The 25,229-nt window shown below is 58.4% G+C and overlaps 1 protein-coding gene across 5 annotated transcripts in view; it reads right to left on the reverse strand.

Annotated features, from left to right (window-relative positions):
* GSE1 (Gse1 coiled-coil protein) overlaps positions 1-25,229 on the reverse strand; it is a 72,842-nt gene that overhangs the window by 7,401 nt on the left and 40,212 nt on the right. For all 5 annotated transcript variants that reach the window (XM_054169854.1, XM_054169852.1, XM_054169856.1 and 2 more), the window contains exons 2-8: positions 12,673-12,891; positions 6,236-6,435; positions 4,413-4,591; positions 3,469-3,666; positions 2,383-2,574; positions 1,942-2,264; positions 1,197-1,521 (exon numbers count right to left, since the gene is read on the reverse strand). In XM_054169854.1, the coding sequence (XP_054025829.1) occupies positions 1,197-1,521; positions 1,942-2,264; positions 2,383-2,574; positions 3,469-3,666; positions 4,413-4,591; positions 6,236-6,435; positions 12,673-12,891 (1,636 nt within the window). The remainder of the gene's footprint in view (positions 1-1,196; positions 1,522-1,941; positions 2,265-2,382; positions 2,575-3,468; positions 3,667-4,412; positions 4,592-6,235; positions 6,436-12,672; positions 12,892-25,229) is intronic.

Here is a 25,229-nt window from a genome sequence, read left to right on the forward strand (position 1 = left end):
CACCACGGCACCACCGGTGAGAAGCGTTACCCACCCTGCCGGGACTGGTCCTGCTTTGTTCCTTCTGGATCTGGGAAGCCCCACAATGGGGATGGGAATGAGGACAAGGATGGCAATGAGATGGGGATGGCGATGGAGAGTGGGATGGAGACTGAGATGATGGGGACAAGGATGAGGATGGGAATCTGGATGGAGACTGAGATGAGGATGGGGACTGGGCTAGAGCGTGAGATGAGGAATGGGGACAGAAACAGAAAATGGGAATGGGGACAAGAAAGAGGATGGGAATGGGAATGAGAATGATGGAGATGATAGTAGGGATTGGGGTAGAGATGAAAATGGGAGGGGGACAGGGATGGGGACTGGGATGGAGGTGTGGATGGAGATGAGGACTGCACACACTGGGGGGACTGGGATTGGGTTGGAGACAGAATTGTGATGAGGAAAGGGATGAGCTATCCCCCCAGCTGCAGGTGTTTTGGGGTGACCTTGCTCTCTCCTCTCTGATTTAGGGCAGGAGGAGCGGATGGGGAGGAAAGCCTGCAGCGGGCATTCGCCTTTGTGCCGCCCAGCGATCTGCTCCTTATTATCCGTGATGAGCTGCACTAATCCCCTGGATACCCAAAAATAACAAAGGGAGCTGGCAGCAGAGCCGCTGGATGAGCCCACACCGCTTGAACACTCAGCAATGGCAGTGAGCAAGCCCCTGGCAATCGGGGGATGCAGGCAGGCTTCTCTGCCCCACCCTAGACCAACCCCTAAATGGGGTGGATGTCCCCCCCAAAACAGGGCTTCCCACCGCCTGGGTCTGCTGCACGGCAGGGAGCTGCAATTAGCAGTGCCGGGTGACTGGGCAGCACCTGGCCACTCGCCGCTGGCCCCGGGCCACCTCCTGGGCTCGCCGCCTGCCGCCGCGCAGATGTCGGGCACCGGCACCGCCCGGCACTGCCAGCACAGCCGGCCTGGCTGGCACCGAGTGATGGGGACCTGCTGGCACCAGATTCTGCTCACAGGGATGTGCAAGGAGCAAGGGGCACGGCTGGCTATTGAACTGGGGGGGCGAGGTGGGGCTGGAGCTAGCTAATGGGGGGGTACAAAGCCAGAGGGAAGGGGGCGAAAATCGCGCTGCAGGGACGGATGTGAATGGGGTAACGCAGCAGGGGTTCAGCGGGGAGCAGGGCTGGCAGAATCCCTACCTGGGGTGCTCAGGACGATGCTCGGGCTCAGGCTGGCTCGGGGCGCGTCCCATGTCGAGGTGCTGCTCCAACACTTGTTGCCGAAATTCCGAGACTTGGGATTGGCGATCTTCCTTCTCCTGGCGCAGCCGGCGCTGCCGGGCCAGCCACTTCTCCTCCTCGTTGGTGCGGTGGATGAGCAGGGCCGTGGCCGCGCTGCTTCCCGGCAGCGGGAACACGTTGTGGTTGGGGATGAGGCTGGGCACAGGGTGGTGGGAGGCGGGTGGCTGGTGCAGGGGGTGCTGGATGGGCTTTGGTGTCGGCAGCACTGAGTCCTTGAGTTTCTCTGGGTTGGAAAGCAGGTGATGGAGAGTCAGGGCACAGACAGGGGGGGCTACTCGCAGCCATTATTGGCTCCCAGGGTTTTTTGGGGTGCACAGGGTCACTCTGAGCGTCTCTGCAGGCAGGAGGCACTCAGAGTTGTGAGGCCAGTCAGAGTTTGACATGGAGGGGTTGCCCGTTTGCTGCCAGCCCAGCTGTCCAGCGTGCCATGGACCAAGTCAGATGGCACAGGCACCGTGCTGCCTTGCCGAGCGCAGCTGGGCTTCTGGCACAGTGAGCTGGCAGCCAGGAGAGCCCAGCTCCCTCCTCAGCCACCTCCCAGGGCCACTGACCCCCCTGGCTTTGCCATCTGGAGGGAAACAGGGATGGTGGCAAGATGTGCCAAAGGTGGCAGCCCCCGTAGTGTCACTCGTGGGGACATTACCTGGTCTGCCGGGTGCCAGTGGCTCCGCCGGCTTGCCCCGCTCCTCAGCCGGGTGTCCCCGCAGCCCGTGCAGCTCGGCCACAGGTAGGAAGGGCCCTTCCATGGCTTTCACCATGCTCAGCTCTTTCTCCCGGGCACGCTCACGCTGCCTCTCCAGCTCCCGTTCCCGCTCTTTCTCCCGCTCTCGCTCCAGCTCCTTCTCCCGTTCCCGCTCCCGTTCACGTTCCTTCTCCCGCTCCCGGTCGGCTTCTCGCTCCCGCTCCTTCTCCCGCTCCCGTTCCCGCTCCCGCTCCCTCTGCCGCAGCTCCTCGTCCATTTGCAGCCTTCAAAGAAAAGCCAAAAAAAACCCCTCAAATCACCCCAAAACAACCACCGTGAGCATCCCCCGGGGTGCTCTGTCCATCTGTCCCCCTACCCTCAGCCATCGTCCTCTCCCCGTACCTCTCGGCAGCAAGGCTGGAGATGCGCTCAGACTGCAGGGCGGAGAGGGAGGAGTGGGAGAGCTCGGGGGGGTACCGTACCCCCGAGAGGTGCAGGTGCATGGCCGAGGGGTGCAGGGGTGGCAGAGAGCCCGGCGTTGGCAGTGGGTAGAAGGGGGACCGGAGTGCCGACAGGCAGTAGGATTCATCCATCCTGGGAAGACAGGGAATCATGGAATAGTTGGGAGTTGCAAGGGACTTTGCAAGGCCATCTAGTCCAACACACTGCAGTCAGCAGGGATATCTGCAACTAGAGCAGGTTGCTCAGAGCCCCAAACAACCTGACCTCAAATGGTTCCAGGGATGGGGAATCTCCCACCTCTCTGGGTAACCTGTGCCAGGTTCTCACCACACACAGTGGTAAAAAAATCTTCCTTCTATCCAGTCTAAATCTCTCTCTTTTAGTTTAAACTATCCCCTCCTTGTTCTATCACATCAGGCCCAGCTGAAGTCTGTTCCCATCTTTCTTATTGGCCCCTTTAAGTACTGAAATGCCACCAGAAGGTCTCCCTGGAGCCACCTCCTCTCCAGGCTGAACAACCCACACTCTATCAATCAGCCTGTCCTCACAAGATGAGGGTTTCCAAACCTCTGATCATTCCCCACCTCTGGACACGCTCCAACAGGTCCGTGTCTCTCCTGTGCTGAGGATTACAGAGCTGGCCCCAGTACTGCAGATAGGGTCTCAGCAGAGCAGAGCAGAGGGGCAGAATCTCCTCTCTGCCCCTGCTGCCCATGCTGCTGGGGATAAGCCCAGGATATGGCTGGTTCTGAGCAGTGAGCACACACTGTCAGCTTTTCACCCCCCCAGCACCCACAAGTTCTTCTCCACAGGGCTGTTCTCCAGCCCTTCATTCCCCCAGCCTGGATTGATACTGGGAGCAATCCCAGGCTGGATGGGGGCTGCCTTCTTCTTGGAGAGCCCCTGGTGCAGCCCAGCCATCCTCCCTGGATCAAGGATCCCCCCTCCCCAGAACCAAAAGGGTCATCCTCTGACCACCAGCACACCCACTGGGGACCCTCGGACCTGAGGTTGAGTGATGCCCACCTGAAGGCAGGGTGTGGGAAGGGGTGGTGTGTCAGGTAGCTGGGGTGGTAGTAAGCAGCAGCAGTGGCCGGATCCAGGCCAAGGGGTGGCAGGGAGGACATGCGGAGGTCCTCAGCTGTGTGGTAGGGACGGAAGCTGCGCAGGTAATCCTCGGTGACAGCACTGGGAGGAACCACGTGGTGGACTGGCCGCTGCAGGCTAGGGCAGAAGGAACATAGTCAGCATCCCATCCTGTCCTCGTGGGAAGACATCACTCTGCTGAGATGTTAATCCCCTGGGGAGCTATCACCTCCCGAGGGAGATGCCACCTACCCCTGGGATGCTTGATGGCACCAGACTTCACAGGGCATGCCTGCATCCCACCCTGTTCTCCTAGGGAGATATCACTCCCCTGAGGACATGTCACCTCCCTGGAGATACTGTCACTTCCCAGGGAAGCTTGGTGATATCAGACCTTGCAGAGGATATCTGCATCCCATGCTGTCCCCCTGGGGAGATGTCACTCCTTTGAGGAGATGTCAGTCCCTCGGGCAGATGTCACTCCCCTGGGATCTTTGGTGGGACCAAACCTCACAGGGCACGCCAGCATCTCACCCTCTTGCCTTGCAGAGATGTCACCTTCCCCTGGGATGCTTGGTGGAATCAGACCTTACAGGGGACATCTGCATCCCACCCTGTTGCCCTGGAGAGATGTCAGTCCCCTCAGGAGATGTCAACCCCATGGGCAGATGTCGCCTCTCTAGGGAGACATCACCCCTCTGCTACGTTTGGTGGGACCAAACCCCACAGGGCATGCCAACATCCCACTCTGTCCCCCTGGGCAGATGTCCCTCCTCTCAGAAGACAGTAACCCTCTAGAGAGATATCAAGCCCCTGGGATGCTTGGTGGGACCAGACCTTCATCCTGGAACCCACCCCATGCCATCCATCACCACTGGACTCACTTGAGAGGTGGGAAGCGGGAGTCCTGGACCACGGAGCTGGGGGGCAACCCGAAGGAGTAGGGTGTCCCCAGGAGGTGGGAGGGGACAGTAGGACCCCCTGCTTTCTCCTGTGTGAGGGGGGGCTCCGAGATGAGGCGCTCACGGCTGCTGCTGCTGCTGCCTCGTGACCCTGCTTCTTGCTGGAAGGCAAAGGGGCAGAAAGGCTGAGCCAGGTGTTAGAGGACCACAGGGACCCCACAAGGGATGTGGGGATCGGGCCCCAGAGTCTCCCCATCCCAAGATGGTCAGTGAGTCCCCAGTGTGACTAGGGGTCCCTGACTGGCACCAGTACACTGGAGGGATGCATCTGCTGGAGCATCTTCCTGCAGCCTCACTGCTGAAGTGTGGTTGGAGGGGTGTGAGGGTCCAAGGGGGTTCCACAGTGGGAAGGACCAGTGGGAGACAGGATGCTGAAGCTGGGGCAGCAGTGAGGGCAGCACACGTTACCTGCCTGGAGATTTATGAGCTGCTTTGTTCTCCAGAGCTATAAACCCCCCAGGGAGGATACAGACAGAGCTGGTGGAAATCCAGGAGCCCTTTGATAGCAGCCATTAACTGGGGTTCAGCCCAGCATCCCCCCACCCCTGCAGCAACAACACCCCCACCCCAACATGGGACCTCCCATTATCTCCCCAACCCTAGAATGGGGTAAAGGTCACCCTTTCCTCACCAGGGAGGGAACCCCTGGCATAGGAAGGACCCTTGGGGTGACAAGGGACCCTGCAGGGTGCCAGCAATTAGGGGGGTGACCTCCACACGGCAAGACTGGGTTTAAAATTGAGTATTTTTCACCACATCCTCTCATTAAGCAGCTAGAGGAGGAGGATGGCAGCACCTCCTCCCCATCCAGTCCAGGTCCCCAGACCCTCTGGGTCAGGCTGTAGGTCTTTGGCTGTCAGGGACGGTCCCAAGGTCACCAGGGCCAGCACAAAGGGTGTCCCTGTCGCCCTGCCACCGCCCCTGCCGCCCGCACCGCGGCTGATTGTGCTGGTGCCAGGCTCTGCTCTAATTACCTCCCCGGCTCGGGGTGTCACGCTGCGAGCGCCTCTGCCAGACAATAACCCACACTCGGTTAACCCTCCTGCTGGGGGGGGGCAAGGGGAGGAGGTGACGAGGGGAGGGGGAGACATGGGAGCGGGGAGCACCCAGATACCCCATGCACCCCTCTGAGCACCCAGGGGTGGTGGCTCCCTTTCTTTTTCTCCCCCCCACCCCCCACCCTGGGTGTTTCTCACCCCCTCCCATTGCCTCTCCGCTTTGTGGTTTAATTAGTCCTTCCAAGTGGCATAATCCCCCAGGGAATCTGCTTCTGGCATGTGGAGGAGAGGAGAACCACTAACGATGCTTCTTAATTAGCTGCTTTCAACCCCCCCTCCTCTTCTTCCTCATGCTCCCCTTCGGATGGCAGCCCAGGGATGATGGCTGCCTGGGGATGATGGAAGCTTGGGGACACAGGAGGGAAGAGAAGGGATAAATTGGGGTGTAGCTCCACGGGATTTTTTTGGGAGTGCCATGGCTCATGGCACCTCAGACCACGACTGCCAGGAACTCCCCCAAAACACAGAATCATAAAGGCTGGAAAAGACCTCTTAAGATCATTAAGTCCAACCATCAAACCAACACCACGCCACTAAACCATGTCCCTCCCAAGTGCCACCTTTTGAACATCTCCAGGGAGGGTGACTCCACCACCTCCCTGGGCAGCCTGTTCCAATGCCTGACCACTCTTTCAGTAAAAAATTCCTTCCTAACATCCATCCTAAACCACCCCCTGGAAGCCATACCTGTCTGCCCTCGCTCCTCCAGACCCCGTTGACCGTCTTCGTGGGGGCAATGGTGACGACAGGCGGTGTGCTGGGCACGCTGTGCCCCCCCGGGGGCACGATGATGGGGCCCATGGGGCCACGTTTGGGTGTGCTGGCGGGGGAGCTGTGGTTGGTAGCTGGTGAGGAGACAGGAGACGACTCGCTGCTTATTGAGGACCCTGGAATTACAGGAAAAATTACACTAAGTGGGGAAGAAGGCAGCTGTTAACCAGCTGAAACCACCCCAGCAAGGTGAAGCCATCCCTGTTGGGCTGCTCTGCTGAGGGACCACGGGCACAGAGATGCACACCAGGTAGTGGGCATCCAGCCAGACACCCAAGCTGGACCCCATCCTCCCATCCCAGAGAGCCCCAAGGAACACTCCCATGAGACATTCCTCTTGGTGCTAAAAGGCTTTGCCCCACATAGTGGGATGGACACCTTCTTGCTTCCTTCTAAGAGGCATTGACAATCCCTTCATGGGTGCAAGCCCTGCCTGTACTGCTCACCTTGGCACAAGTGAGCCCAAAGTGATGCCCACCCTAGGAGGTCACATCTCAAACCCAATCTGCAGACTCCTTAATTCACCCGGAAAAGTCTCTGTGCACAACCCAGGGCACTTGGAGATGCCAGGATCAAGGAGTCTCTCCCCATAACTCTTAGGCAAGGCTTTGGCTTTATTTGCATGATACATCTGTGTTCTCCATGATACTCAACTAGGGAATGCTGGGGATATATCCAAGAGGAAAATAAAAAGGGAATTAAAGTGGAGAGTGAGAAAAGCGGAGATGGAGAGAAGTGCAAATTCAGCCTCAAGGAGGGCACACAAAGCCTGCTCTGCAGCACACTGCCTGCTCCCAAAACCCAGCTGGGCAGACGGGGGGCCACCTACCCTCAAAAATCTGCTCCCACCAACCCTGGGCCATGAGAAGGTCTTTGACATGCTGGCAAGGATGAGCTACTGGCCACAGAGGAGTGGCTCATGGTCACTGCAGGATGCCAGCCACGAGGTGATGATGCTCCTTACTCCAGCTCTGAGCCTGGCACCGAGAGGGATTTTGTCTCCTGAGTGTGCAAGCCAGCTCCCCTGAGTGTGCAAGGTGTCTCCTTGCCCTTCAAGCATGCAAGCTGGCTCACCTGAGCATGCCAGCAGCCCCCTGCCCTGCCAACATGCAAGCTGGCTCTGCTGAGCATGCAAGGTGTCTCCTCACCCTTCAAGAACGCAAGCTGGCTGCCCTGAGTGTGCAAGTCAGTTCCTCACCCTGCAAGCATGTCATTTGGCTTCCTCAAGCATGTAAGCCAAATCCTTGCCCTGTGTGATGGTTGAGGCAGACCCCCTCCCCACCACAGGCAGAAATAACGACTCAGACAAACGGCTTGCAAAAGTGGTGGAAAGTTTAAATGGCAAGCAGTGAGTGTGTACAGAGAGCCAGATGAAATCCCAAAGCAGACACAGAAACATCCCATTCTCACCTGAGGGTACACCCAAGACCCCCAGGGCTCCTTCTTCCCCCCACCCCACTACTGTTAGGCTAGTCTCAGCTGGCCAGATCTGAGACTGCCCATCCCACCATGGCCTTGGGCCTAACCAGGCCCAAGGCCGGGAGACATCTCCCCCAGTTACCGGGTGACGGTGAGGGATGTAAGTGCCAGACCCCGCGCTGGATCTTGCAGTGGTGCAGAGAATTATGGTATGAAATACCTAGTTTCCTGTGTCCACCCACTGGGCTGGACCTCTGGACACAGGAAGCACCCCACATATGAACACAGCAGAGGGCACCCAGCCCAAACTGCTACACCCTGCAAGCGTGCAAGCCAGCTCCCCTCCACCTGGCTCTTTGCCACGGAAGCACACAGGCTGGCTCCCCTGTGTGTGCACGGTGCCTCCTTGCCCTGGAAGCACACAGGCTGGCTCCCCTCAGCATGCACGGTGCCTCCTTGCCCTGGAAGCACACAGGCTGGCTCCCCTCAGCGTGCACGGTGCCTCCTTGCCCTGGAAACACACAGGCTGGCTCCCCTGTGTGTGCACGGTGCCTCCTTGCCCTGGAAGCACACAGGCTGGCTCCCCTGGGTGTGCAAGGTGCCTCCTTGCCCTGGAAGCACACAGGCTGGCTCCCCTGTGTGTGCAAGGTGCCTCCTTGCCCTGGAAGCACACAGGCTGGCTCCCCTGTGTGTGCACGGTGCCTCCTTGCCCTGGAAGCACACAGGCTGGCTCCCCTCAGTGTGCACGGTGCCTCCTTGCCCTGGAAGCACACAGGCTGGCTCCCCTGTGTGTGCAAGGTGCCTCCTTGCCCTGGAAGCACACAGGCTGGCTCCCCTGGGTGTGCAAGGTGCCTCCTTGCCCTGGAAGCACACAGGCTGACTCCACTGTGTGTGCAAGGTGCCTCCTTGCCCTGGAAGCACACAGGCTGGCTCCCCTGTGTGTGCACGGTGCCTCCTTGCCCTGGAAGCACACAGGCTGGCTCCCCTGTGTGTGCACGGTGCCTCCTTGCCCTGGAAGCACACAGGCTGGCTCCCCTGTGTGTGCAAGGTGCCTCCTTGCCCTGGAAGCACACAGGCTGGCTCCCCTGTGTGTGCACGGTGCCTCCTTGCCCTGGAAGCACACAGGCTGACTCCACTGTGTGTGCAAGGTGCCTCCTTGCCCTGGAAGCACACAGGCTGGCTCCCCTGTGTGTGCAAGGTGGAAGGGACCTCAAGGATCATCCATTTCCAACTGCCCTGCCACGGGCAGGGCCACCTCACACTAGATCAGGTTGCCCAGAGCCACAGCCAGCCTGGCCTTAAAAACTCCAAAGGATGAGGCTTCTACCTGGGCAACCTGTTCCAGTGTCTCACCAGCCTCATGGTGAAGAATTTCTTCCTAACACAGAATCTGAATCTACCCATTTATATTTTTTTCCCACCCCCCCTAATCCTATCATTACCTGACACCTTGAAAGTCCCTCACCTGCCCCATTTTCCCCCTTTTCCCCTCAAACCCCACAGCACCTGCGCTCTGTTGGAGTCTCCTCCCACACCAGGTGTGGCCACTTGGCCCTCCCCACCCACTCCTCTTTATAATCCCCCTCAGGAAAAACAGATGCCCCTAGCTGAGCCCATCTGGGCTGAGGGATCCTCCTCTCATCACTGGTGAGTGCCCATGGTGCACACTGGGTGATGGTGGTGGTGACAACAAAGGCCGGGGGGCCTGGTGGCCCCCCGGTTAGGTAGAAAGATGCTTGATGGTCCCTCTGACATCATCCATGGGTGCTGGCTGGGTCTCTTTACTGGGGCTGAGCTCCTCTGTGTGGTATCTTGGCTGGTGAGGGTCTTGCCCCTGGCTCTGGGATGGGTTCCTTGCCCTGGAAGCATACAGGCTGGCTCCCCTCAGTGTGTAAGGTGTTTCACAGAATCACAGAATTAACCAGGTGGGAAAAGACCTTCAAGATCATCAGGCCCAACCTATCACCCAATACCATCTAATCAATTAAACCATGGCACCAAGTGCCTCATCCAGTCTTATTTTAAACACTTCTAGGGATGGTGACCCTACTACTTCCCTGGGCAGCCCATTCCAATGGAAGAATTGCTTCCTAACATCCAGCCTAAACTGCAAAATTGGCTCTGGAATGGGTTCCTTGCCCTGGAAGCACACAGGCTGGCTCCCCTCAGCGTGCACGGTGCCTCCTTGCCCTGGAAGCACACAGGCTGGCTCCCCTCAGCGTGCACGGTGCCTCCTTGCCCTGGAAGCACACAGGCTGGCTCCCCTCAGCGTGCACGGTGCCTCCTTGCCCTGGAAGCACACAGGCTGGCTCCCCTGTGTGTGCAAGGTGCCTCCTTGCCCTGGAAGCACACAGGCTGGCTCCCCTGGGTGTGCAAGGTGCCTCCTTGCCCTGGAAGCACACAGGCTGGCTCCCCTCAGCGTGCACGGTGCCTCCTTGCCCTGGAAGCACACAGGCTGACTCCCCTGTGTGTGCAAGGTGCCTCCTTGCCCTGGAAGCACACAGGCTGGCTCCCCTCAGCGTGCATGGTGCCTCCTTGCCCTGGAAGCACACAGGCTGGCTCCCCTCAGCGTGCACGGTGCCTCCTTGCCCTGCAAACCTTCATCTCCTCTCCATCCCACTCCAAAAGCCCCACACTTGCCCTCAGTGCCAGGGTAACCCCGGGACGGAGCCAGGATGCTGGGAATGCCACGGGGAAGCAGGAGGAAGGATGCTGGGAGGAGCAGAGAGGCCAAGAGGAGCATCCCACTGCTGGCTGCTCTGCTTTATTAATTCTCACCGAGTCGCTCCGAATCGCTTTCATTTGAAGAGCAGCAAGACTCGGGGCAGAAGAGAAAGGCTGCCCACCACAAAGGAGGCCATGGATACGGATTTGACACCCACTGAAGTCTATCTTGTCAGCGCAAGGCCAACAACAATTAGCAGCCTAATCCCCTCTGAGCTGGGAAGCCATTACTCACCACGCGATAGCGTTAACAATCAATACCATCACAATGAGCCCGGCAATTAATGAAGCTAAAGTCTTACTTCAGAACCTTAATTCTCGCTGTGTGGCTTTAAACGGGAGGGTTTGTGATCGTTATAATTAACTGGTGGTATTCAGCCAGGAGTTAGTCAATGAAACTAATCTGGATTGGAGATGACAAGAGGCACAGTGTGATGGTGTCACCTTTGTTTTCTGACCTCCTGCTTTCCGGCTGGGCGATAGCAGATTAGCAGCCTGGGTTGACAGGCAAATGTAATTAACAGCTGAGACCCTGGACAAGGGGAGGGGGGGGAGCTGGAGGGAAGAAAGGAAGGAGTGAGGGGAATAAAACCCACCCTACAGATAGCCTAGGGGCAGAATGAGAGGCAGGAGTCCCCAGCTAGGTGATGGCTTTGGTGGCTTCTTGGGGATTTGCTATGATGGAGCTGGTCAAGATGAGCCCCTGCAGCTGGGGATGCTGGAGAAGGGGAGGGGGTGAGCGGGATATCCCTGTGGATGTGGCTGTGGCACAGCTGCTGGTCCATAAAGCCAGTAAAAAAGCCAGTGATCCTGGGTGGATCCACTGGTACCACCCCATCAACTGCACCTGCCACTGTGGAACATCTCCCATTGTGGGAAGGGAGCTGGGGGGTAAAGCAATTTATTTCCTGGGGTTAAAAACCACAGCATGGAGAGAACCCCCCACCTCCTGACACACATCCAAACCCACACCTATTACAAACGGCTGGGATGAGCCATTCCAGGCACTCAGATGGGTGAGGACAGTGGGGGGGTTATGCAGTTGTAAAGGGGAAATACAAAGGGAACATAGTAGCTTCTTTCCAGCACCATAAAATCTATGCCAAACCCTTCTGATATCCCTTTGGATGGGCTGAGCAGCACAGCAAGGGCATGAGTGGGTTGTGTGTGGAGGGGAGAAAAGGCAAAATAATCCCCCAAAGCCAATCAACCGCCTTGGAGGAAGCAGATGGGCTCTGGAGGAGGCAGCCAGGGAGAACCAGGAGCTGCCAGGGAGGCTGAAGCACCACCAAGGCCTGGTTTCTTCAGTGTGATGGGGATCTGGTGTCCCCATGTGCTTCCCCAGGAGCAGCCAACACCAAAGAATTTGGGTCACAGGGCATTTTGTGGCTGGCTTCAAGGAGGGTCTTGCAGACAGTGACTGCAAAACGGTCTTCCAATAAAAGGGAATGGCAAAAAGGATCTTGCTAATAGAATCTTCCAAAAAGACACCTTGCAAAGGGTCAAGCATCCTTCACAGAGATCAAAGTGCACAGGTCATAGACAACAATCCAATAGGGAGCTCTCACCTATGGAAATTTCAGGGAAAAATAGATTTTCATGGAATATGATGATGCCAGCAGTTTCCTGGTGAAACACCTTGGAGCCTGGGGATGGGCTGCCTCTCCCTGACAGTGTGGGACAACCCCAGGGATTCCCATGTGACATGGTTCCCGAGGCTGTGGGGACCTCAGGGTTCTCTGGTCCATGGCAGCAGCTCATCCCCCATAGTGAGCTGCACCACACACCCAAGCAGACTGGGGGTGCAATGGAAGAGGCTGTGGCTGGGTCATTATAGGGTGTTGAGGGATGGAAACATCCTGAGGGTGCCCAAATTTGCTGTTTAGCCAGAAAATTTGGCTGGAGAAGGACCAGATTTGAAGAGCCTCCAGGGAAAAAAATGGCATTTTGGTGAAGTGTGGAGGAAAGGAGGGACAGGTCCTTCCCCAGCATGCTCTCCACAGGCTTTCTCCTGGGGCACAGTGAGTGATGTGGCATTTGGATTACTCCAGCTGGATTGAATTTCTAAACTACCCCCTCGAGATGTGATGGCAGGGAAAGACATTAGCCTGGGAGCCAGCGAGAAAACACCATCCAACCAGCTCCCAGGTGGGGAAAGGCATCAATGCTCAGCAACCCCCACAGTCCTCGTCCCTATCACTGTCCCCTACCTCTGGGCTCCTCGGCTTGCTTGGCGAGCTTGCGGAGAGCGGCGGCGAAGCTGGAGGAAGGTGCTGCCTGGACGGACAAAGTGCTGCTGGCTGCTGGGCTGCCATTGGGGACGATGGAGCCGTTGAGGGGCGAGGGGGTGAGGGGGCTGACGGTGGCAGTAGTGCGGGTGGCAGTGGAGAGCATTCCTAGGGACGGCGACTTCGGCTCATGGCTCATGCCTGCAAACAAGAGTAGCCCACGTTAGATGGGGAGGCAAAGATAGAAGTGGGGACCCCACAAATCCACCCCAGAACAACCAGCAGGACAAGCAAGAACTTCTCACTCAAAAAATGACCCTACTGATCCCATGGGTGAGGCTGCTCCCAGTAACAGTATGAGCAGGATCAGTGGAGCCCTGTGGGAAGGGAAAGGGGGCTTCAGGGGGACATGGGGACTTCAGAATCCTGGTGGAGATGACAGAGAGAGGGGAAGCCCCCTGACTTGCACAGTGCTGCTTAAACCCAAACTGCAACTGCTGCACTCCTAATTGCCACCACTGCACCCCTAAATCCCTGCTATTGCATTCCCTGGTTCCCCCACCACTGTACCCCCAAATCTCCATCACTGCATCTTCAATCACCACTGTGGCACCTTCGAATCACCACCACCCCAAACCCCTCTCATATGGCAAACCCAGTACCCACCCACACTTCAAATCAAGTCCCCACTATTGCACCTTCAAATCCTCACTATTGCAGCCCCAAATCCACACCGCAGGACTCAAAATCCCAACACCACAGCACCCTTAAGTCCCACCACTACACCACCAAATACTCCATACAGCCCACCCAAGTCCCCATTGCTGTACCCCAAAGCACAAAGCTGCTATAGGGCACAGTGATCCCTAAGGGCATGGGTTCAGGTGCTGCACCCCATGTGCCCCCCTCAACTGTCAGAGCCAGCTGCTCCAAGGCTGGAGCAACTGCTGATGTCAGGGCCCTTAAAATAGATTTCCAAACGAGCCGCTTCATTAACACCAGCCTAAAATTAGCCCCCGGCTCCCCGGTGGACAGACGGATGAGGAGGGGGGTGACCAAGGGGCAGCCCCCCAGCTCCCAGTAGAGCTGGAGGCAGTCTCCAGGTCCCGGCGACGCTGGAGAGCCTGAAGCATTCCACGGCAGAGGTTGACTGGGCAGAGCAGCGGGCGTCGAGGGAGCTGGGATGGAGGGGGGGGGGGCCATGAGTGCCACTCAGCGTTGATTAATCTTTGCCCCCCAGCCCCAGGAGAGGCGGCCGGCACGGCGGCGTGCGCTCCCCTCTGCCCTCATTATACAAGCATTTATTAACTCCGGTGCTCTCAGCCATTGACTGCCGCCTTGTCGACACGCTCGCCTCATGTAAATTCATTACCAGAACAGCTGGCAGGCCAACCCGCCCGCGCCAGCCTGGCCTGGGCACCCCCCGGGCTTTCCATCAGCCTGCGGATCTCCCGCACGCGCACCCCGAGAAGTGTGTGAGCGCCTCCCAGGAGAGCAGGGCGCTGTGCTCTGCCTACAGCACCACGCACTCCTGGCACAGCCTGGAGTATGCAGAGTGCTGTTCCACACCCCCCCCACCCCCAGCACAGCCCCGCACCCCCCCCGCAGCTGCTGTCCCGTATCTCCAGGACACAGCCCCACATCCTCCAGGAATAACTATGCATCACCTGACTACAGCCTCGAATCATCCGGGCACTGCCCCACATCTTGACATAGCTCTGCATCCCCAGTCACAGCCCTGCACCCCTGGACATAGCTTCAACTCCCTTGGGGATGGCCCCACATCCCCTGCGCACAATTCTGCATCGCTAGGGCAGAATACTGCATCATACAGACAGTGCCTGGCATCCCCTTGGCATGAGTCTTGCACATCCAGGACCGGCTCCACATTCCCTGGGTACAGCCCTGCATTGCTCAGGCACTGCCTGGCATCCCCTTGGCACAGCTCTGCACTCCTCAGACACTGCTTCACATCCTCTGGGGACAACCATGCATCCCTCCAGGCACTGCCTGGCATCTTGCTGGCATAGCTCTGCACCCCCAGGGACAACCATGCACCTCTCAAGCACAATCCCACACACCCCAGGCACAACCCCACATCTCCTGGCCTCTGCCCCACATTCCTCGAGCACAACCCTGCATCTTCCAGGCACTACCTGGCATCTCTTAGGCATACCCCTGCACCACTGTGGCACAGCCCTACACCCTGCTAGGCACTTCCCCATGCCTCCCAGTTTCTACCCAGCTATCAGCCCCAGCATAGCCCTCCCCAGCTCATTCCAAAGCTGGTGACACGACCAGCAGGGATCCACATGCTGGCGCATGCTGGCCGGGCACGGGTGGGGGTTGGCGGCAGAGCATCACCCGTGTGATGCTCAGCTGATCTCTGTGGCCTCCCGAAAAACTCATGATCCCACCAGGATTTGCCGGGTGAAGGCGGGGCAGCTCTAAGCCAGCATCTCTCCGGGAAGCTCTTGGGGAGCTCACCTTCACCTCAGGGCTGGCTCGCTCAGACGAGCTGTTCCGCTGCCCCAGCTGGGCTCCAAACCAGTTTTGCTGCTCCCACTGGGTGATAAAATCAGCGCCTCCACCCCGGCTGGGGCCTTGCCCTGATCCAGCTGGCGTCCGTCTGTCCGGCCGTCCCTGGGCCGCTCCATGGGACAGCCGCCAGCTGGAGAAACTGAGGCACGCTGCAGTGGGGAGCACTGGCATGGCCTCGGGGGAACCCCTCCAAGTCCATCCTTGCCAGCACACCACCGGTACCACTCACCTCTGCAGGTGCTACCATCCCCATGGTGTCTAGGGACACCGTGCTGTCTGGGAACGCCGTGTCAGCCCACAGCAAGGTGGGGCCAACCCCCCCACCCCGGCACCCCTCCAGCTTTCACCCTCCTCCGGCCCCTCCCCAGCTGCTTCTCCCGGCAGGCAGATCCGTGTGGAAAAACAGGTCAAGTTCGGAGCCCGGCAGCAGCTTGGGGTCACGCCAGAGGTTGCCTCACGGGGGTGAGGAACCAAACCCCGAGATGGGGCAGGGAGAGGGGCTGGCAACCCACCACCTACCTGCCCTCGGGCAATGTTCGCTGCTTTCACCCCGCACGGCCAGCAGGGTGGGAGGTGCGGGGGCTGCAGGATGCCTGGGAGGCCACAGGGGAGGTTGGGGACCAGGCGATGTGCCACCCCGTCCCCGTGTGCCCAGCATGTGCCCAGGCACAGCGGCACAGGGAGTGTCTGGCATTCCCGGTGCCCGCTGGCTGCCTGCCTGAAGAGAGAAGGGGAGGAGGAGGAGAAGGAGGAGGGGACAGCAGTGCCATCACCATGTCCCTTTAACCCTTCCCCATGACACCCTGAGCCCTGGCACCCCTTCCCATGGTGCCACACGTAGGGTTGGCATCCCTGATGGAGTGAGACCCCTGGCTCCCAGGGGTGGTGGTGGGCGGGTGTCCCTGCCCTCCAGCCCCCAAGCAGCCCCCCGCATGCCCAGCACAGGGCTGGGAGCTGGGAGCTGGGAACGTGCCATCTCCTCTCCATCTGCTCCCGATGACGCTGGCGGGTTTTTTGGCAGCGAAGAGCCTCCTCCGGCAGCGAGAGCAGAACCAGTCTGGCTGCCTGGTGGGACTGGAGACAAATAAACATGCCGGCAGCCGCCACGGGCAGCAACTGGGGCAGGGATGGGCTCCCAGCACCCCAAAATCCTTCTGTGGTTGCCCTCTTCATCCTCCAGCTGCTGGGAAATGTGGCACAGGCTGCTTTAGCCCCTTGGTTTCAAGCTCCACCTCGCGCCAACCCCAGCACCTTGAAAGGTCCCTAATGAGCATGAAGTGCCCTTCAGAGCAGATTGCCATTGAACTCAACCTGCACCAGCCGCCTGCTTTCAAAGCAGCTATTTTGAGCTCCCGGGCTCCCGAGCACTGGAACTAATAATTTATTACCAAATACGATCAGGCAGGAAGCTCCAAGCCTCTGGCAAATGGAGCGGAAAAAAAACCACCTCCCCCCGCCCCCCCCCCACCCTTGCCAAAGCCTAGCAGGAGGTTGAGAGAGCTGGGAGAGCCCAGCAGCCTTCATCTTCCTCCCTGGGATGGATCTCAGCTCCACCATGCTCCCTCCGGATTGATCCTCAAGGGATTTTGGGGGTGATGCTCCTTGGCATGAGGTTCTCATATTTCTTTTCCCACCCCCCTTGCTCACCGCCACCCCTTTTCCCCGCCTCTCTCGGCGCCTGGGAGCCGCATCCAGCTGCACGCTCCAAGCGGGAACAGCTGCTTTGCATGGATTTTCCATGCTTAATGGCCTCGCATTGTCAAGTCCCCCACTTGCGCTGCCTGAATGCGGCAGGCAGGAGGGAGGGCAGGCAGCCAGGGGCAGCACGTGCCCCGTGTCCCCTTGCCACACACCCTGTCACCCCCTTGAGAGTCGGCAGGCAGGGGGCCATGCAGTGGGGACCAGCTCCTCTCCCAGGGACATCTCACTGAACCACAGTGCATCCAACACGATCCATTAATTAATTAATTGATGGATCAGAGTCGGTGCTCCTGCCCTCACTCCTCACCACCCAGGAGGTGGCCAGGCTCAGTGTCCCCAAGGATGGAGAGATGTAGGCACAACCTCTGTCCACTTTGGGGATCCTCGGGGCAGAGCCCAGATGCCATCCCTGGTGAATCCTTCACCTTGCCCAGTTCCTTGGAGGGGTCCAGATGGGTGCCCACGGGGTGAGGAGCACCTTGTTGGGCAGGGATGGGATCTGGGGCTCCCCAGTGATCCCAGCACAGCAGGAAGCATCCAAGCACACGGCACTATTTGCCGGCTGGGTCTCCATCGATCACTCCTCCATGGACCACTGATCTGGCAAACGACAACAAGCAAACTAATAAGAGCTCGTTTGGTAGGCGCAGCGCCGGGGAGGGACTGGAACCAGCATGATGCAGGATTATTGTCCTCCCATCTTGGCCATCCCATGCCCAGCCTGACCATCTCCAGGTGCTTTCTAAGCCTACAGGAAATCATGTCAGTGAAATATTCGCTTCAAAGCAACTTTCTTCCCCATTTCTGCCCCGTCCAAAGCTCAGCCGCCACCTCTCATGCCAGCTGAGGGCTTCAAAAATCAAATGCCTGCAGTCAATGGGTGCTGCTGGGCCGCAAGCCCCTCTCTGTGCCACCCAGGGTAGGATGGTTGCTGCCCAGATCCAGGTACCAGCCCCCTTCCGAGCCCTGCCCCAGCTTTGAGGGGAGTGGGATATAGTTCCCACCCCTCCTTTTGGCATGAGCTGCTGCTGCTGGGGACTTGAATGGCTATGCAGGGTGCACGGGTTGATGCCAGGCATCACACAGCACCACTGGACACTGTGGGGGCTATTGGGCATCATGTGGCAGAGCACTGGCCACTACACTGGGCTATCCGGCATGGTGTGAGAGAGCTGGGCATTGCAGGGAGCTGCTGGGCATCATATGGGAAGGAGTCGGGCACTGCACAGGGCTACTTGGCATGGTGTGGGAGAGAGCTGAGCACTGCATGGTGCTCCTGGGCACTGCACTGTGCTTCAGGGCTTAACATGGTGCTGCTGGGCACTGCACACCACTGCAAGGCACCACAAGGTGCTGCCAGGCATTGTTTGGCTCTGCCAAGCATTGTTTGGTGCTGAGTGGTGCTGCAAGGCATTTTTTTGGTGCTCCTTGGCACTGCACAGTGCCGTTTGGCATTCCACGCTGCTGTCGGGCATGGAGCAGTGCCATTGGGCACTGCATGTTGCTGTTGGGCATCACACAGTTCTGCCAGGCATTGCATGGTGCCACTGGGCACTCCACGGTGCTGCTGGGCACTGCACAGTGCTGTTGGGCATTGCACGGTGCTGACACAAATTGCACAGCACCATTGAGCAACACGCGAGCCAGATCCAGGCCTTTCCTGGCTCCACCAAAACTCTCTTGGCGCTAGCAGGGCGGCACTGCAGAGGCTGGCAGCGGGCCGCCTGCCCATGCCCATGCCCCGTGCCCAGCCCCGTGGCCATGCCAGCAGCTCGGTGCAGCCCCACGGCGGGCAGCGCGGGCTTTGCCGTCAGCGGCACATTGTTCCCAGCGCGAGAAGCCCTTGCCCAGCAGATGGCAGGTATAACAAAGCAGCTTGCTGCGGCCAAGCCAATTATTTATCTAATTATGATTTACCACTTAACCACATGATCTTTCTGCAGAGTTGTGGGCAATTAAAACCGGGGTGATTATGTGGATTATGCAAATCGGCTGGAGCCGAGCGAATAAAATTGGAGATTAAGAGTTTCACGCAGGCTGGATCTTGCATGGGGCAGGTCCTGGTGGGGCAAAGGGTTGGCAAGGGGGGGTACAGGCAGGGCTTTGTGGGGCCACGACCCAGCTGAGCTATGGGGCAAGGTTAGGAGGTGCCAGGGCACAGCACAGGGATACCTCCTGCAACGCAGAGCCAAGAGGGGCCCACAGCTCAAAGCTGCCCTTTGGCATGGGGGTGAGTCCCACAGGGGAACACCCCACCCCCCACCCCCACATCACTATGGATAGCAGCCAGTGCCAGGGATTTCCCAGAGCCCACCCTGGACACACCTCTAAAAGCTTGGAGGCGGGTAACACAGCGCAGCCCACATCTGTCACCCCATCCCTCACCCCATCCATGAGCAGCTAATGAAGGGCTCCGGGGGCGACGAGTATTAATAACGGGTATTAATAACGGGTATTAATAATGGGTATTAATAACACCGCCTGGCAGATTACTCTGCCCGCCCGGCTTGATATGAGATTTATGCACGGTGCAAACTCCGGAAATACAGAAGTATTAATGGTAATTCCTCGTGTCCTAGCAAAGGTCACGGGCAATCTCCATCAATCCCACTGTGCTGATGGCAAAGCCGGGGGGCTGGGAAGGATCAGGGCGGGGGGAGAAGGGGGTCCCCGTGTGCACCGCAGCACCGTGGTTTATCGCTGTGCAGATGGCCTGGTACGGGCCAGAGGGAAGGTTTTACCTTGGGATAAGAAATTAACGTTGGCAAACGGCAAATTTACTGCATGTATTTCCCTTTTCCTAATACCAGCACCATCTGCTAGCAATTGGTGCCCCTCGTCACCAGCTTTTTAGTTGCAAGATGCTACCGAGGTCTTGGTCAGACCTTGGTGTGCTCCTCGCTCCTCACCCAGGAGCCCTGGGTCTACCATGAGGTTCCCATGGGACAGTCTCAACACCACCTTGATAGTCCTCACCCTTTTCACAAACCCCACCAAGAAACAGGGGATTGGAAGCAGTAGCCATGCCCATGGAGCCAAATCGTGCCAGAGATGGACACGGCACACTGCCAACACCACTGGGATGACTCTGGAAAAGATCAACCTAAACCCAAGTCCAGGGGTTTGGGGACAAGGAGAGGAGATCCCTCTTCCCACACCGGGACTTAGGGTGATTTCTGTCAGTGATCCCACACGCTGAGGCCAAGCAGGGTGGTTGGTGCCCCCCATGCACACAGCATCTTCCCCTTTTCGCCTACAGTAATCCTCAGCCTTTCGAGCAAATTATTAAAATTCACTTATATTTAATCTGCCTGCTGGAATTAATTGAATTTTTACGCTTGGCAAATGTCAGTGGGTGCGCACAGCCTCCCAACGGGGACCCGGCTGCAGGTGTAGGGAGCACAGCCCTGGATTTTCACCCCTCTCTGGGGGACAAAACCCACCCCGGCGTGTGGGACAAGGTGCCCACAGAATCCATTGGCAACAGGAGGTGGGATGAACGGGTGCCAGCACCCTCCCAGCCGTGTGGCACACAACACACATCCCCCAAACCTGCCTCCTTCCATTAAATGCTCCCCAAATCCTACAGGATTCCCACAGCAGCTCCTTGATGGCTTTGGAGGGGCTGTGGGGAGCAACTCGCTTCCCACTCCACACACTCGCTGGCGAGTGCCAGCATCCTGCTTATTGCTGGGGTCCTCTGCTGGGTGATGGCAGCCTTCCTCCCCTCCCCATCATCCTCGAAAATTGCCAAAGAGTCTAATTTGCCTGCGGGAAGGCCGAGGGAAAAGAGCCTCTATTTTGCTGGTAATAAGCCCTCCAGACAAAGGCGGGATGAGCCATTCAGCGGTGGGAAGGGGGAAGGGTCCAGCCCCATGCCGGGGGCTTTAGGGCAGGAAGAGGTTCCCTCCTGCTTCCAGAAGCCAGCACCAAGCTGTGACACGGCATCCTGGCATCATCCTGGGAGTAGCCAAAGCCCACGCAGGTCCTGAGCTCCTGGATGGGTGGTGGGATGGGAAACATCACCTGCCACCACGCTAGGGACACTCCAGATCTGCAAGCTGGGACTGATACCCAACTCCTGCATGGCCTCACTCCCCATTCCAGTGGGGACAGCCCCAGTGCCTGTTTGGGGACACTGTTCCCCATCCACTGGGGCTTCACACTGAGATGGAGAAGTTCACGGTCGACGGGAGCAACGGGGGACCCCGGGCCCCAGCAGGCAACTTCCAAACTTGACTGGTGCTTGCCCCCCTCTGCTGCCCGCCCGGGATTATCATAAATTAAGACGTAATTACTCCATGGAAATTTACAGCACAAAGCTGCGGCGCTAACAAGTGTGTTTGGCGGCACCGGGGGACATACAAAGCCCTATTGTCTGGCGGGCACCAAAAAAGCTGCTCTGCTCCCCAAAACCCTGCATCCTGGGCACTGGGATGAGGATGGGCATGGGAATGAAGATAAGGATGGGGAAAGGGATAGGAATGAAGATAAGGATGGGGATAGGGATGAGGACAGGAATGAGGATGTAGATGAGGACAGGGATGGGGATGAGAAGAGAGATGAGAACAGGGATAGGGATGAGGATGAAGACAAGGATAAGGATGGGGATTGGGAAAGGGATGAGGATGGGGATGGGAATGGAGCGACTCCACTGCGGTCACCTGAGTGTCATATGTGTACCCCACATGCCATGGGGATGGAGAGGGGCATGGTGCCCAGAGAGGAGGGCCTGATTCCATAGGGATGAGTGAAGGTGTATGGCGGTTCATTGGCATAATGGGTGCCATCCTGCCCTGTGCCAAGCACTGCTGTGGCTCTGCTCCCACGTCACAATGCCACTAACAAAGCCATCTCCTCTATTCCCTCAGCACCCAGTCAGCTCCCACCCATGGGTGCTGTACCCAGCACAAACCCCACCTCTGAAACCCCTTCCACCAACTCCAGCACATATGAGGTTAAAAATAAATCCCCTGGCAACTTGGGAGGAGGTTGGGGGGGGGGACACACAACAAATGAAGGGGGGACCAGTGCCAGCGCTGGCGTGTGTGTCCCCCCACCCCTACCTCCCCGGTGCCACTGGTGCTGCCACACTCCCCCAGCTGCCACACACATTTAAAAAAATCATAATCAACGTGGCAAAAGGGAGGGGGGGAGGAAACCAAACACCCCAAAAAACCACCCAAAACCCAACCAACAACCGACACAACAACACAGTGTGAAAAAATTCAGGCGGCTAAAACAAAATCCAGCAATAAAGGAGCTGGGGATCCTCGCAAAGCTGGCTGTGCAATTAAGCAGTTTTCTGCTGTACGCCGATAATCACCTAATTATACTATTAATGACAGTTCAACCTGCTTGGAAATAAAAGGACATTCTTCCATAACAGGATGCCAGCTGTTTGTTACAGATGTCAAACATCTTTAAAGTGTTATTATTAAAAGAAGGGAGGGAAGGAGAAAGCTTGGCGAGGCAGAAATGCAGCCTCCTTCCCCCCTCACACACCCCCCACCAACCCCTAACCCCAAAGCTCCTCGGAAGGATGGGGCGTGGGTGGGTTGGGGGTGTCCCCTGGGGAGGGTCGAGGTGTCGTCCCCACTTTTTGCTGCTGGTGAAGGCACCCGTGGGAGGGTTGTTGTGGTGGTGGTGGCGGGGGGGAGCATCTCTCCTGTCGACATTTGGTGCCATAAATACGCGGCGGTGGCTGGCGGCTGCGTTTAATTAGGCGAAACGTTTGGGAAATAAAGCTAAAAATTAATAATCAGACGAGGGAGGGGGTGGCAGGGAGATGTACCCCACTGCCAGGCTCAGGGCACGGCTGGCCCCGTTCCCCTCTCCCCGGCTGCTGGCAGCGCCTCGAGCGCGGCTGCCACCGGCGGTGCCCACGCACGTGCCGCGGTGCTGTGCCAAGAAGGAGCGTCCCTGGCAGGTGCCACCAGCCGGTGCCAAGGGAAGGGAAAAGGCGGGGGACACACGCACCGTAGAGAAAGGAAGCACCTGCTCTCCCCCAGAAAACTCCAGCATGGGTTTGGAGGTGAGTGATGCCTGCACCATCCCAGAGACCACCAGGCATCGGGCTCTGGCAGTGCTGGGAGGGTGGAATCAGGGTCTGGCAGTGCCAGGAGGAGTGATGATGGGGGGGCACGGTGGCAAGGAGGTGGCAGCTGTACCCTGCTTTCATCGTGGGCTGACCTCCCATTTGGATAATTACACCTTGCCTGCTCTCTGCTGGCAGCATCCACGCTGGCACTGTCATTCCCAGGTGGCAACTGGGTGCCCACCCACCATGGGGTGATGCCAGTGCTGGTGTTACACACCCACCAGCCTAGCCACCCGGCTTTGCACCCTGTCCTATATAGCTTCAGGCAAATCTGCCTTTAAAACCGTTGGCTTAGCCCAGGAATAAAGAGATTATGGAGAGGAGGGGTGGGAAGAAAAGAGAGAAAAAAGGGGGTGTCTGAGAATAATTTCCCTTATTCCAAGCTGTGTGGCTACTGACATCCTGGCTCCCAGAGAGGCCCTGGCATGAGCAGGGTGGCTGCAGACAGGTACTGAATTTTGGGAGTGCCCACCCACCCACCTGCTTGCAGCTGAGGGGTCTGTGATCAAGTCCCACGCCTGGCACTGGAGACCCAGCCCTGACCCTTGGCACACACCAGGTTGGCACCAGCCCCCACTTGCCAGACGGGACCCAGCAGGGAAAAACCATCTGGGAAGCGTCACCCTGAGCACAGGGTGATGGTCCCCCTGGTCTCCCCCTGCCAGCGTGCAGCCCTCGCCTACTGCCCTCCTTCCCCTAGCTCCCCTCTTCCCTCCCCTTCCCTCCTCAAACCATCACGGGGAGGCTGGAAAGTGGTTGACATGGTTGCCATGGCAATCAAATTTAGGACTGGCAAGAGAAGGAGGAGGAGGGTGGTGGGGTGGGCAAGGGAGGAAGGCGGGAAGGCTTCCAGAGACCCCAGCACAGCCTGGACTCCCCTAGCATCACCCACCCCCCCCCCCTACAATCATCACCCTCAAGCACCCCTTGCCCACACCCAGCAAGGATGAGGAAGGGCAATCCCCCCACCCTCAACACCCAGCTGGGGGCTGACAAGAGCAGGGTTCAACCCCCAGCACCCCAAAAACCAGCCTGGGGGGAGACCGTCCCTACCCGGTGCTGCCAAAAGCCGCCAGTGACTCAGCCCCCGCGCCGGTGGCACCCACTGAGCAGGTGTTGACGCGGCATCACCCAGCTCCTTCCATCTGCTTTGATCCACGGGCTAAATACTGCCGGCCCGGGCATAAAAATAGGAACCATTTGGGAAGATCCTGAGTCAGCAGCATCCAGAGCTGGCACCCGCCACCAGCCTCCCCACCCCACCACTCCGAGGCACCCAGGAACTCCATCCCGTCTCACTGGGGTGCCCCAGGGGACCCTTCAGTGCCCCCATGTGATTTGGGGACACCCATACCGACTGGGGACACCACAAAAGGCTGTGTGCATTCAGGTGCCACCCTCACATCTGCTGGAGCAGAGAACCAGGCCCTCCAGGGATGCTCCATGTCCCCAAGGGGTGCCGCTGTCCCCAAACGATGCTGCTTGTCCCCAAGGGATGCTGACACAAGCTATAGGGTGACAACTGCACCCACGTACCTCCAGGCAAGCCAGTCTCAGCATGGTTCCCATATGTACTGGTGAAGAATGGGGTCCCCTCCTTGGCCCCCATTCTGAACTATGCTTGATTCTGGGTCCCCACCATGGCTGGTGTTCCCTCAGCCCTGTTGCACATCCCCAGCCCCACAACCAGAGGGATGCAGGGGACAGGAGCATTGGTGGCCATGACCAGAGTGATGCAGGGGGCTGACATGTCAGTGACCAGAGGTACATGGGGCAGAATGCATCGGTGACCAGAGCAATGCAGGAGACACAAGTGTCAGTGACCACAGAGATGCAAGGCACAGAGCATCAGTGGCCAAAGGGATAAAGGTGACAGGAGCTCCAGTGGCCAGAGGAATGCAAGGAACACAGAGAAGCCAGCCAGATCCTGTGCCAGCTGAACTGGGAGAACAAGCCACTGAGAAGTGTGTGACACGGGCCACGACCAGGCTGTCCCCGAGGCGGTGACAGTCCCCAGCAGGACTCGCGCCGCTGAGTCACCACCACCAGCCCAGCGCTCACCAAACCTCTGCGAGTCCAAGGCGGCGGGGGGGTGGGGGGAAGGTTCCCAGCTCCATCTGCTCCCAACCCGACCTGGCCCACCAGCATCTCCCAGCGCCGCAGCAGCTGCCGCCGGCGATTTCACTCCTTGCCAGCG

The sequence above is a fragment of the Dryobates pubescens genome, chromosome 19 (genome assembly GCF_014839835.1).
Source record: "Dryobates pubescens isolate bDryPub1 chromosome 19, bDryPub1.pri, whole genome shotgun sequence".
Taxonomy (NCBI): domain Eukaryota; kingdom Metazoa; phylum Chordata; class Aves; order Piciformes; family Picidae; genus Dryobates; species Dryobates pubescens.